The sequence below is a fragment of the Cornus florida genome, unplaced genomic scaffold, assembly GCF_030987335.1.
Source record: "Cornus florida cultivar Cherokee Brave unplaced genomic scaffold, ASM3098733v1 CherokeeBrave_3.0.0_Hap2_Chr05, whole genome shotgun sequence".
NCBI classification, from domain to species: Eukaryota; Viridiplantae; Streptophyta; class Magnoliopsida; order Cornales; family Cornaceae; genus Cornus; species Cornus florida.
Window position 1 is genome coordinate 86764385 of NW_026775575.1, and position 13335 is coordinate 86777719.

The 13335-nt window shown below is 36.1% G+C and overlaps 2 protein-coding genes across 2 annotated transcripts; one reads left to right on the forward strand and one right to left on the reverse strand.

The window, feature by feature from the left end:
• Positions 1-1813: 1813 nt before the first annotated feature.
• LOC132307379 (uncharacterized) lies at positions 1814-10463 on the reverse strand. The gene is made up of 5 exons (XM_059805109.1): positions 10245-10463; positions 7024-7166; positions 6780-6909; positions 6107-6298; positions 1814-2212 (listed from the first exon to the last, which is right to left on the reverse strand). Exons 1-5 carry the CDS (start codon positions 10407-10409, stop codon positions 1994-1996), a joined length of 849 nt encoding a protein of 282 aa, XP_059661092.1. The 5' UTR covers positions 10410-10463; the 3' UTR covers positions 1814-1993.
• Positions 10464-10971: 508 nt separating this feature from the next.
• Positions 10972-12711, forward strand: LOC132307380 (putative pentatricopeptide repeat-containing protein At1g10330). Its single transcript, XM_059805110.1, has one exon. The coding sequence runs from the start codon at positions 11174-11176 to the stop codon at positions 12578-12580; it is 1407 nt and encodes a 468-aa protein (XP_059661093.1). The 5' UTR covers positions 10972-11173; the 3' UTR covers positions 12581-12711.
• Positions 12712-13335: the final 624 nt, after the last annotated feature.

Genomic DNA, 13335 nt, shown 5'->3' on the forward strand with positions numbered 1-13335 from the left:
CTGCTAATGGTATGAATCATATGATTTATCCTGCTCAATTCCACAATCGATCTTGTTAATCCGACATGCATCTTCAACTTTTTTTTTTTTATGGTTTAACTATAAAAATCAAATCCTAAAGTTTTTTTTTTTCTTCTTTGGTATATGTCATGCCAAAACATTCCCGATGCTGCTTCAAAAAACTATTGTTCTGCCTCTTAAGAGAATAAACGAGTTATTCATGAACGGTTCAGACTTCTTTAGTTTAAGACTCGACACATGCTTGTTCATTAACCAAACTCAAATTTGATTTCTATGTCGTTTAGTAAATGGACCAATCTTAAATAATATTAGATTGGGCTCCTATATGTTCAATAATATAGGCTCTTGTAAGACTTATAAATACATTCATAAATATAAGTTTGTATAATTTCATGAACATAAACTCATAAACATAGACTTGTGTAGGTTCATATAAGTTCATAAAAAAACCAAAATGATCTTGATCACGAATCCAAATTGAGCCTAAAGAACTTTTGTTATCAGATGAGTTAAACTCAAGCTCAACTTTTTGATCTCATCATGATATACAACAGAGTCCAATCTGAGCCCGAATAGACCCAAGCTGGGCTTGGTTCATTTGCAGTCTTAATCAAAAGTCATACTGAACGTCTTTTTTTTTATTGTACTTGCGTCTTGAAGTCCTTTTTTGAATTCCCTAACCCGAAATGGCTGGGGAGAGGAAAGGTTCCTTTTTTTGAGGGTACTCCCGGGAACAGATCCAGTGGACGAAGTGTTTGATTTGAATCAATTTCATGAGAATTCTAAAGCGGCTAGATTCATTTGCAGCCCTAAATAGAAGCCATAGACCTAAGTGGCAAAAATGGGCAGGACAGATTCACCGTGCAAAACGAAATAGCTAAGCCCAAGTTCTATTTTCCAAGCAATCACCTAACATTGGTAATAACAGTCAACTCTCACCAAGCTGCCATTAATTAAAATTGTGAAATTGGTAATTACAATACGAAATTACCAATTTCTTTCTTTGTAGATATAAAAGTACTTTTCTCAGAAGTAACTATCAAAATTATTCAGCAAAAAAAAGTTTTTCTTCCTTCTCATTTTCAAGGAATCGAAGACACTCCCACTAAACGAAGATGACTTCAAATGACCGAAGACTTGGAGGAGATTAGTGGGAATAAAAATATTCGCTAAAGTCCAGCTTTAAACAAAATTTCAACAACAGTGATGTATAAGTATAACTACACAATTTTAATGTTTGGATCATTGCACCATTCTTTGCTTGCCCCCACCAAGAGACCTATAATTAATTAATTATAATAGACATGTTGAAAACAAGGAAATGGAAAAGAACAACCAATTCAATAAAATAAGGACTGCTCACCCATGAAGAGGGACTTGAGCTTCTAATTCAATCAAACGAAGGCAGCTCAAGCAATACGCCATTTCTTGATAGTCACGTTTCTCCGACCACGTGCTTCGCTTGGGGCCCTTGAAGGAAAATGAAATTTAAGGTTTCTTCACAAGCAATCTAATTCCCAGAAATTTGTCAGGTACCTGAATTTCAAACAAGTTGGCCATAAGTTTCCATGCATTATACTCTCTCAACTCATTCGAACACCTTGTCGCTGCCAAATCCAGACAACGAACCATGGCTTTGGAGCAGAACTACATCTCAGCAATCAACACCTAATGGTCCATCACAGGAAATTAGCAGGACCTCCTAATATACAAGAGAATAAATGGTTGCATCTACATAGTGCAAAAGATGGAAGATCCTTGAAGGACATTTACATTCACAAGGCAATGAAAATTCATACTAAAAATCTCATCACCATTAAAAATTTATTCCCCGAGTTGCATCCACGCGCACTTTAATTACACCATATGGCAGTCCTTCCAATATCTCCAGATCAAACACCAGTTTTTTTTTTTTGGATAAGTAAATATCAGATTATTATACTAAGATAGCAAGCGTTATATAACAGGTGCATCAAAGATATTGCTGAGACAAGTAGCGATTCATCCATGAACGGAAGCGAGACCATGCCAGCTCAGCTGCAGCTTCATCGTCATCAGCCATTCCCATACCCTTCCTCCTTTTCACACCATCTGGAGACCTATTCATAAAGGCGTGAGCATTGCCTGGGTAAACGTGTACCTCATATGGAACTCCAGAGGCCTTCAGCTTTTCCTCCAAAGCTTTAGCAGCCTGAAACCCAAATTAATTGGCAAAATCAACATAAACATCCATACACTTTCACTAGAGAACTGGAAATGTACAAGAGTGTTGAAGCACCAAGAAAATAAGTTGTCAGAGAGAACCCAAGGCCCATGGATGGGACTTGGGAGCTACTTAAGCCCCAAAATAACGGTTGAGTAAGATCGCAATTCCTTTAAGCTTCCTCGCATTCACATTCCAGATTTGATAGAAACAGTCTTAGGTGCATCAAAGTTCACTTAAAAACCATAGAACCACTACCATTCTATTAGTATGTTAATCACATGAAGATCCATCCATTAAAAGGTTGCACTTCCTTTTTGTTTTTTGATTTATACATTCTGTAGTACTTATAAAAAATAAATAAATTTATATGTCCTGTAGTACATTCAATAAGCACAATCTCAGCCAGGTGCTTCAAGTTTAACCTCTAATAGTTTGCTAATAATAATAAGCTACTACTTTTATATGAAGCACAAAATAAATTTTTAGTCTACTCGCTCTTACTTTTCTTTTCTTTTTTTTCTTTTTTTTTTTTTTGCAAGTCTACTCACTCTTACTTGAGGTAAATATAAATATAACTGGTGTAAAATTAAATGATAAGGAATATTTTACTAAAAGTTTTCAGTCTTCATAAATTTATCAGAACATCACCTAAACAGGACTGGTCTAGTTCATTACAAACTTAATGTATGTTTATTTTTACAAAATTTCTCCCTGCAAACCTAAACACAAGTTCTCCAACGTATATAAAATGCTCACACTTTGGCCAATTTTTAATCACTTTACATGCAAAGCTTTTTTTCTTCCGTAAATGTTAACAGAATTATTTTATCTAATCATGCATATATACTATTAACTTCAGCTTCAGTTCTTTTTAAAACTTAAAATAGCTTATATCCCCCATAACAACGGTGTAAAACTCATTAACCCGTTTTATCACTACATAAAGAAGACTCTAAACTGAAGCTAATAGAATACTAGAAAGCACGGCTAATTCTCCACAATCAATGTCACAGTATCCGATACATCTGACACAGATACGCACTGTACACAGCCCGGATACATGTCCTATACAATTGGGAAGAATCCAGAATATTAAGATATGTTTTTGCAAATCAGATACGGCTGGGATATGGTAGAACACTTATGGAACATGGAAAGATACTTCTGGGAAATGGCACGGCAAATTTGTAAATGTCTTTATAAAAAACAAGCATCTGACTGTAATACTAAAAAAGTTCATTGTTTAAACTTAAAATCCAAATCGATACTAAAAGAAGAAGAAGAAATGTATTATTTTGGATCAGCGGCCCTACCTGAAGAGCTAGCTGACCATGCATTCCATGTTGCCGCCGGATGCTTAATCAGCACACTATCCTAGTGAAGACAAATTAAGGGGACAGCTGGGTGGGACCTCAACATGGGGGACAATCGCCATCCAGTTTCGACATTACATTATTCAATGGTTGAGATATATTAACTGTGTAGTAGCTTATGGAGAGGCCTCATTTTCACTTATGAAAGTCAAGCCAAATCCATTTATGAACATTAATTTTTTTATATATAAAAATACAATATATTATTTTATTGCCATAACCTTATCCCCATTTTTTTTTTAGATTTGTTGTATCACTATATCTGTGATGCTTCATAGGTAAGATACTACGTACACGAAAGTAATGAAAATGGAAAAGGAAAAAAAAAAAGAAAAAGAAAAGGCATTCTCGTTTCATGCTAGCAAGTACGGAATGACAAAAATGTATATGGCTTGTGGGCTGAGACTTTGATTTGACTGTTGTAGTAATAGGAAAAAGTGCTTCACATCATCTTGTCCAATAGAACTGTGGAATTTATGTCAAGTTGGACATGGAATTTGAAGGCTACCATACTTGGTCAGAATAGCAAGGCCCTTTCAGGATGAAGTGTGGTTGGGAATTTTTATGTTTTAGTATTGACTAACCCACAAATATCATGATGGAGCTTTCAGACAAATATTAGGTCCTTCGTGAAGCTTGCGCCTATGAGTGCAGCCATATTTTACTAGAAACAGATGCAGTTATCTAACTTTCAAATCTACCATCTGAAGTTTCACAGGCTAGGAGTTGTTGCTTGCAGGGCACATATAGGAACACTAATTGTGCTAATTTTAGCACCAAAAGGTTAGATAATTGATCTTCTGGGCCTTACCGGGGTACAAGCTGGGGATTTTGTTCGCAAGAATTTGAAATACTTTAATCTGTGACTCTGGTAAAATATACAAGTTTCTCATCTGAAATCCTAATCTCGAACTGCAATCCCACAAGAACATTACAAACTAGGTCTTTATCGATATAACTTCTTATTTTGGCTCTTCAGTTTGAGATTTTGCGTCTTGTGAAATTTATACACATCATATGGTCCGGAAATCATTAACAGTCAGAAAAAACTAGTTATATTAAAATTCTGCTTGAGATCCTTTAGACAAAGATTTGATTTCAGATGCTAAGCTTTGAGCATTGAATCTACAAAATAGTTAGGTAGTTCCTTCAGGTTCTTAATAGAGGTGCCAATGAATCCATGCACCTAAGCAACAGAGGGTTGGGTTGGTTTGGTTTCAGTTAAAAGTTCTATAGGTCCCAGTTCTACAAATTACAGAACCGACCAACTCAGTTCAATCTAGGATTCAGTACTCGGTTTAAATGAATGACCGGAGAACCAATCGAACATCACGAACTTACTAAGTTATAGCCATATTTGAATGATGAAATCCAATCACAAGGCAACAGAAATATACTTAGGGTGTGTTAGGCTCAGTGGTTATTAAAGGCCCAAGGCGCTAGAGGTCCTTTGGAGCCTAGGCGCGAGGTGCGCGACTGAGTGAAGTGAGGCGCACAATTGAAAATTTAAACTACCATAATAACATTCATATCTCATAAGTCATATCAATATTCTAAAAATTAATATCAAATATAAAAAAATAAATCCATCAACTATACAAGCATCCAACAACTATAAAACAGAGCACAAATTTGTTTTGTTGAAAGGTAAAGCAAAATGTGTTTTTTTGATTGGCAAAACAAAGCACAAAAAGAAATAAATATGTTAACATATATATATATATATATATATATATATATATATATATATATATTAACAAGAAAAAAGAAAACAAAAAACAGAGCCCAAAAAAAAAAAATGACATAGAGAGAAGATAACTAGACGGAGAGATGTAAACAAAGATAAGAAAAGAGGGGAGATCTAGAGGAGAGGAGAGAAAAAAGAGAGAGAAAGAACTGACGTGGCTTCGTCGTTCATCTCTGCAACTAGGGCTTCGTCTTCGTCTTCGTCTCACAATCTCATTCTATCGCTCTTTGGTTAACACTTTGACACTTGGCTTTCTTATTTTTTTATTCTTTTGTACAAAATTCCTTCTATAATATGCTTGGGCTTTTTTTTTTTTTGTTTATTAAGTTGCTAAAAGTATCCTTTTTGGCTTAAGAAATAGAACAAACGTATTTTTTTAAACAAATATCAGTTAGGTGCACCTCACAAACAAGATGAGATGCAACCGAGGCACACGCCTAGTAAACATCAGTTAGCCTCGGATGACAACAAGCGCTAAACCTGAGCCTCAAGCTTAGGCGCAAGCCTGAGCGCGCCTTTAACAACACTGGTTAGGCTGCATGGAATTAGAGCCGTGGAATTGAAATTGGAATTGGCAGAAATGGAGAAAATTTTGGTTCAATTTTCTTAATTGTTTTTCTCCAATTTCACTAATTCCAATTCCAAGACTTCAATTCCATGCAACCGAACATAGCCTTAAGAAACTAATAAGGATATTACTTGGTATAATAAAAAATGCTAGTAGTGATCCCGAAAGCAATAAGAATCAATCAACCATACCGTCACATCTGAAAATCCAACAAAATTATCGAGCTCCCCGAAATGAGCCTGGACAGGAGCCTTAGCATGGGCAGGATCTGCAAGCTCAGATGAAGGAACTCCATAGAAGGCTACAACAGCATCAACCTCAGGGACTAAAACAGAACTAGCAATAGAGAGAGCACCACCCATGCAAAATCCTGTTACACCAACCTATTGCAGCAAACCCATGAAGTCCATCAATTGACGAATTTACTTCTCGGAAAAAACCAAATCCTTTGACAACTGTAATATTTTTAAAATATGAGACAAAAAGGAGAAGTTCAAAATAATAAGAAACTAGTTGTTAAGGTATAGGGGTCACGAGTTTCTATTCATATGTTAAACGGATCATTTTGAAAAATGCAAGCTTGTAACAAATTGAAAATAGCATTATAACAAATAATATTTGATCACGTATTTTGCCATAATTGATTACGTATTTCTGGCTATTCAGGGTTTTAAGTGTTGAGCTGTCAAACAACAAATCTAAATGGGTGTAGCTAAGTCAATTGAAGCTTCGTCTTTAAAGGATCCACATTCCATGACAAGTGCTATTTTTTTTTTTTTTTTTGGTAACCAACATCATTATTTTAATAAAGTGAGGATTGAATTACTTAATTGTATTAAAAGAATAAAATCAAAGTTGACCTACCTTCTGTGAACCATTTGACTTGAGCCAGTTAGCGGAAGCACGAATATCCTTTACAGCACCTTGCCAATCAAGACCGTCCATCAAATGTTGTGCTTCAGCAACATCTAAACCAACTTTTCCCCGATACAAACTGAAGTGACAAAAAAAGATCACTAAGTATCCAAAAACAGCCCAAAATTGATTTTCCTTCTTCAAATATAGCTAAATAACAACTGAATTTTTCCACCAAACAAATGTATCTTACTCGGGAATAAGTGCTTTAAAGCCAGAATCAAATTCAGAAATCTTCAAAGCATGGTTCTTGATCTCAAAATCAACACCCCACCACTCCTGAAGCACAACAATTCCGGGAGCATCTTCTTTGCCAACCACATATGCATCAAATGTCTGGTTCATTCCCCAAAAACAAATAAAACTTAAAATTATAATGAATATTCATTAGTAGATATAAACTAAGTGCAAAAACTGCAAATAAAAAGAGATTCCAATAAACCATAATCAAAATGTTACTTTAATACAACCATTTGATTTTTTTTACATAGCTAAAGTAGTGCCACATCAAAAGAGGAGGGGGGGTGGGGGTTGGGTTCTAATTGTTATTATAAAAGGTACTTATTTGCTTCTGCAAAAGAGAGGAGGAGACGGGGGGCGGGGGTGGTCTGCGACTCCACATCTACCATTTAGACGTCATGCCATCACTTTTTACCAAGAGCAATGTTAAATGGACCGAAGTCAATGAGACGAAGTGTTTAATCGATGGATCCCACCAAGGTGCATCGGATCTAACACCCTCCGTTAAAGACTTTGTCCTAATGTTTCGGTCCTATAATCATTTCTCTTTTACCAATGTACTATATTGGCTTTGGCACAATCTAGTAAGTCCAATTCAATTTTCCGGATCATTACTTGGCCTATAATATAAAAGTGTCTATGTGCATGTAACACATCGACGTCAAAAATTTCAGCTCATTCTTGCTCATATGACTATGCATATTTTATGATTGAGCCTACTCATGGTGTACCCATAAAGCAAGGCATGTCTCGTGGTTCATGGCTGTTACCATAGGAGTCATCTGCACATTTAAAATCAGTTTAACACATTTGTTCTAGATTTCAACACATAGAACAAATATGTTGAATCAAGATTCAAGTGCTTTGAAACTAAAATATAATGATGTTAAAAAGGGATTTCAACGTACTTGAATCCAGTTTCAACACATCTGTTATAGATTTCTATAGATAATTGAAATCTTGTGATGAACGCTGAAAAGTACACATTTAAACCCCTTAAGCTCGAGTATTCTAAGACCTTTATCTATCTTACTTTCCCGTTTTAGACTAATTTTATGTTATTACCCTTTTCAGGTACTTATCCCCAAAATAAGTCAATTCAGCCAAATTAGAGTATAAAAGAAGCAATCTCAAGCTGAATGGAAGAATAGAGCAAAGTGGAAGCAAAGTAGTGGAAATCAGCAATCTTTTATCGATTAGGAATATTTTCGATCGATCTCACATTGATCGATCTCACGTCACCTAGATGAATCAGACCCCTTGTCCTTATCCAAAAGAATTCACCATCTTCGATCGATCCAACTTTCTTCAGATCGATCGAACTTCCCTGATCTTATCCCCACCTACCACTTTTGTCTTTTTCCCAAAATATTCCAAAAATATCTCAGATTTGTCTTATTCCAAAAAGGCGCTGCCAAAGACTGATCGATCTGGCCTAACTTCGATGGATCTGACCACAATTTGATCGATCTCATCTAAACTCGATCGATCGAACCTCCTCAAGTCCGAATTAAAACAAAGTCCGGCTCATTAAAAGATGGCTCATGGTGCAATCATTGAAGGGACCCTAGGGCACGAGTCCAGACCATTGGGTGTGACACTTAAGCTACCTATATAAGGATTTGAAGCCATTTTAAGAGCAACATTCATTCACATACATACTTAGAGATTAAGAAAAGAGAGGAGAAAAGGCTAGAGACTAGAGACACACTATTTTGGGAGTTCTTCCATTCTTCTAGGGTTTCAACCAAGGAGAAGAGCATTTCTATCATGGAGATGGCCCTTGAAGGTTGGATGACTACATCAATGAGTGGCTAAACATCTTCTTGGGGCTAGAGTTAGCCCTAAGCATGCCTTCTAGACCTTAATGCTTTGTATTTTGAGGGGATTTGTGTTGTAATGTTGTCTTGACACTTGATTTATATATGAATCTTGTTTATACAATGATTTGTGTGGTTTAATACTTCCTATTGATCATTTTATTCAATTCATATGTTTATGTATGCTAGAATAAATGTTCATGTGTTTATCTCTAGTTTTTGTGTTGTTGATGCATGTCTATGTGTGTTGATGCTATGGATCTAGAGTTTGTCAAGGCATGGTGCTTAATAGAATACTCTTGTGGTTTATTTGATGGTTTATGCTCATTTCTTGATGGATTGTGCCTCTCCCTTAGTTTAATTTCCATATTCCTAGCTTAGTTGTAGTGTAGTTGCCTTAGTTTCTTAGATGGGAGGACAATCCATGCTTGTTGTTTGATGTTCCATACTTATGAATGCAAGTAGTATTATTCTCTAACTTGTTAGTGTGTTAATTGTAAGCTTAAAAGAAGGATTAACGACTTAGTTTGATATATTGTGCTATTTACTAGGTTGTCTAGACAATGTATACTTAATTAGTCAATCCATGCTTGTTGAGTATACTTAATTAATCAATCCATGCTTGTTGATTCAATTAATCACACTTTTTTGAATTGTAACACATGTTTTTCCTCATTAATTATACATTAAGTGTCTAGAAAGGTGATGTTTAGTGGTGACCTCTAAGTCTCAACACCTCTCTCTCTTGTTCCTTCTATCATTTATTTGTTATTATTTGTTTTACATTGAACTTGCTTAGTTTTAGCTAGTAGTTTAATCAACCAAACAATCTTTTGATCACTCGAACTACTAACCCTATATATTGTTTCCATTGCAAATACGCCCACAATCCCTTGGGACGATCCCTACTCACCCTAGCTATATTTAGTAGTTAGAGTTAGTAGTGGCTTTTTATAAATTTAAAACTTGGCCACACTATTTTGCACAAATTTGGAGTGTTGCGACGACTAGCCACCACGGAACAAATGTGATGAAATCTACACAAATGAATTGAAAATGGAGTCTATCGTTGAAATTTTTTACAGCAGTCATTCGTTATAGCAGGGATCCAGACACCTTACCATAGATCAAAACCAAAAAATAAAATAAAAATTCTATCTAAAATTTGCATTTTCTCTCTCATCTGAGCCAATCCACCCAACATAAGAACTTCCAGCAAAAAAACATAACCCTCACTTGAAATTTCTAACTAGTGAAATAGAATAGACATACATACATACTTTCTACAGTTATATATAACATATAGGACGAAAAGGAACTGAGAGCACAGTGACATCGACGGAGAAAAACTCACAGTATCATCTCTCTGAATCTGGACTTTCTTGAATTGGGACAGTGCAGAGTCCGCCATCGAACGAATCTGAAGGCGAGAATTGGAGGGAGAGAGCGTCCGTACGAGGCCAAAAGCTCTGGACTTGATGAGTGTGTTTGTGAAGATTCTGGAACAACAGGCGACCATAACTTCCACACACTTCCCCACCACTAGGGTTTTATATCTGCAGACATGAGTGGCTTGCGCCCAATTTGTGACCAATGAGTCGTTCTGTGTAGACTTAAACGCCGTCGTTTGGACTTTCTGCAGTTGGTACTTTTCTCCCGGCTTGTCGCGGGAGCCATGTGAAATGTTCCTAATAATTACAGTACTTTTAACTGTTAAGTAATTTTTCTATCTCGAAAAAACAAAAACTGATATAATGGGTGTACATAAAAGGAAAAAAATAAAAATAAAAATAAAAAGGATGTAAGGAGCTTTTATTTCAAATATGATATTTCCTTCTCTTTATTTTGTATTCTAGATATTATAATAACAAATATTAATCCCCTAAAGAGCAATTTCGAAATGAAAGATATGCATATGGTAGTATGACCATAAATGATCATTAAATAAAAATTTTAATAGTTAAATGAGAGTTATGTCAATGGTAAGTGAATTATGTGATACTAACACTCGGATATATTATGTATTCATTTTTCTTCTCATAATATAAAATCTATAATCATTATTGAAAAATATCATTGATATCCTAAATTGGGCATATTTTTCATGTAAAATTATTGCTTCCAAATCAAAATTTCCTATTCTTTTTATTTTAAGAGTTCTGTAACCATTTCCTACCCTTCCAAGTTCGAAACCCTCAAGCCCATCCTGCTCCGGGCTAAAAACCAAACCAAATCAAAACCATTTCCTACTCTTCCAAGTTCACGTGCAAGTCATGAGTTGGTATGCCTTACTCACCTGAATTTCTACTTCAACTCCTTCAAAAATTCCTCTTCAGACACCCCAACCAGGTCAAACAAATCCATTCCCTCATAATCACCAACGGTCACTTCCTCCACACTCCAAAAACTCCACCAAATTTGAAATGGATGAGCACCCTCCTCTACAACACTATAATCAGAGCCTACCTCAACCTTGGCAAACCTCACAACACCATCCTCCTCTTCACTCAAATGCTTGCCCATCGAGCCCCGCCCAACAATCACACCTTCCCTTCCCTCATCAAAGCCTCCTCTTCTTCACCCTCTTTAGCTTCCATCACAGGCATACCCCTTCACACCCAAGCTCTCAAACGCGGCGTGTCGTCTGACCCTTTTGTACAGACATCCTTCCTTAACTTGTATGCTCAATTGGGCAGTATCTCTGATGCACATAAGGTGTTTGAAGAAATATCAGAGCCATGTATCGTATCGTATAATGCAATGCTTGACGCTTTTGGCAAAAATGGAGACATGGGGTCTGCTCTTTATCTCTTTAAGAACATGCCTGTCCGAGACGTTGTTTCATGGACGAGTATAATTAATGGGTACGGGAGGAATGGGTACTTCCGGGAGGCAATTCAGTTTTTTGAGAAAATGATGGCGCACGAGGATCCCAATGAAGCTACATTTGTTAGTGTGCTTTCTTCTTGTGCTAATTCGGATGGAGGAGAGGCATTGTATCAAGGGAAGCAAATACATGGGTTCATTATCAAGAACGAGATTGAATTGACTATTTTTATGGGGACAGCATTAATAGCTTTATATGGGAAAACTGGTTGTTTAGGATATGCTATGAAAGTTTTTAGGAAAATGGAAGTCAAAGCAGTATGCACTTGGAATGCGATGATTTGTTCGCTTGCTTTGAATGGTATGGAGAAGCAAGCCTTGGACATGTTTGAGAAGATGAAGGTGGTAGGGTTGCACCCCAATGAGGTCACGTTTGTGGCTGTTCTCACTGCTTGTGCTCGTGCCAAACTCGTGGAGTTGGGTTTGGAACTATTTCGAATGATGTCAAGTGATTTTGGTGTTGTTCCGAAGATGGAGCATTATGGATGTGTGGTTGATCTCCTGGGAAGAGCGGGGCTTTTGAGGGAAGCAACTGAGTTTATGAGAAGGATGCCGTTTGAACCCGATGCATCTGTCCTTGGCGCTCTTTTGGGTGCTTGTAAGGTTCACGGAGCAATTGAGTTGGCAAATGAAGTGGGGAGAAGGCTGCTTGAATTGCAGCCACAGCATTGTGGCAGATATGTCCTGTTGTCATCCATTTATGCTGGGTCAGAGAGATGGGAGCGTGCTGCTGCCTTGAGAAAAACCATGGTAGAGTCTGGAATTCGAAAAATTCCAGCATATAGTATGATTAGCTCAGTTTAAGGATTTATTGAAAGTTGCTGTGCATACTTCTGAATTACAAACTTGACCAAGGGAAAAAAAATAAATTCTAATTTATATTATCATTTGTGTGATCAAAGTAAAGTAACCCAACGTATAAAAGGTCTATAATAGTATTAACTAATTGAAAATATAATAATTTGTTTTATTCTTATTATAAATTTTGTGATCAGAAGTACGAACATACAAAAGTCTATAGCTAATTGGAATAAATAAATAATTATACGTGCTATTGTCAACCATTTATTGGGGGTGGGGGTCAGAGTGATGGGAACATGCAGCTCGCTTGAGAAAACCAATGTTTGAGGCTCCAATTCGAAAAATTCCAGCTCATTGCATGATTAGCTAAGTGAATCACCAACTTAGAAATATATATAGTATAAAAACAATTATGAAAAAAAAAAAACATAAGTATACAAACTACAAAAAGCGAAAAATACTAATTAAGTTCAAAATACTAATAACTAATTAAATGACTGACTTCTGACACTCTAATTATTGGTTGCATAACCTGCATGATATCTCAATACTTAGTAATTATTAAGATTACAAGGTGTTGCACAATTTGCATGAGTTGTATGATATCTCAACAGTTACTAATTTGTAAGATTACAAGCTTACGAATACAATGGTTTACATTCGTCAAGGAGATAATTCCTTTGGGACAAATTAAAAGCTGATGAATGGAATTTAAATTTGTCATGAAAGTATTTTTTTGGGATGAGAACAGTAGAAGA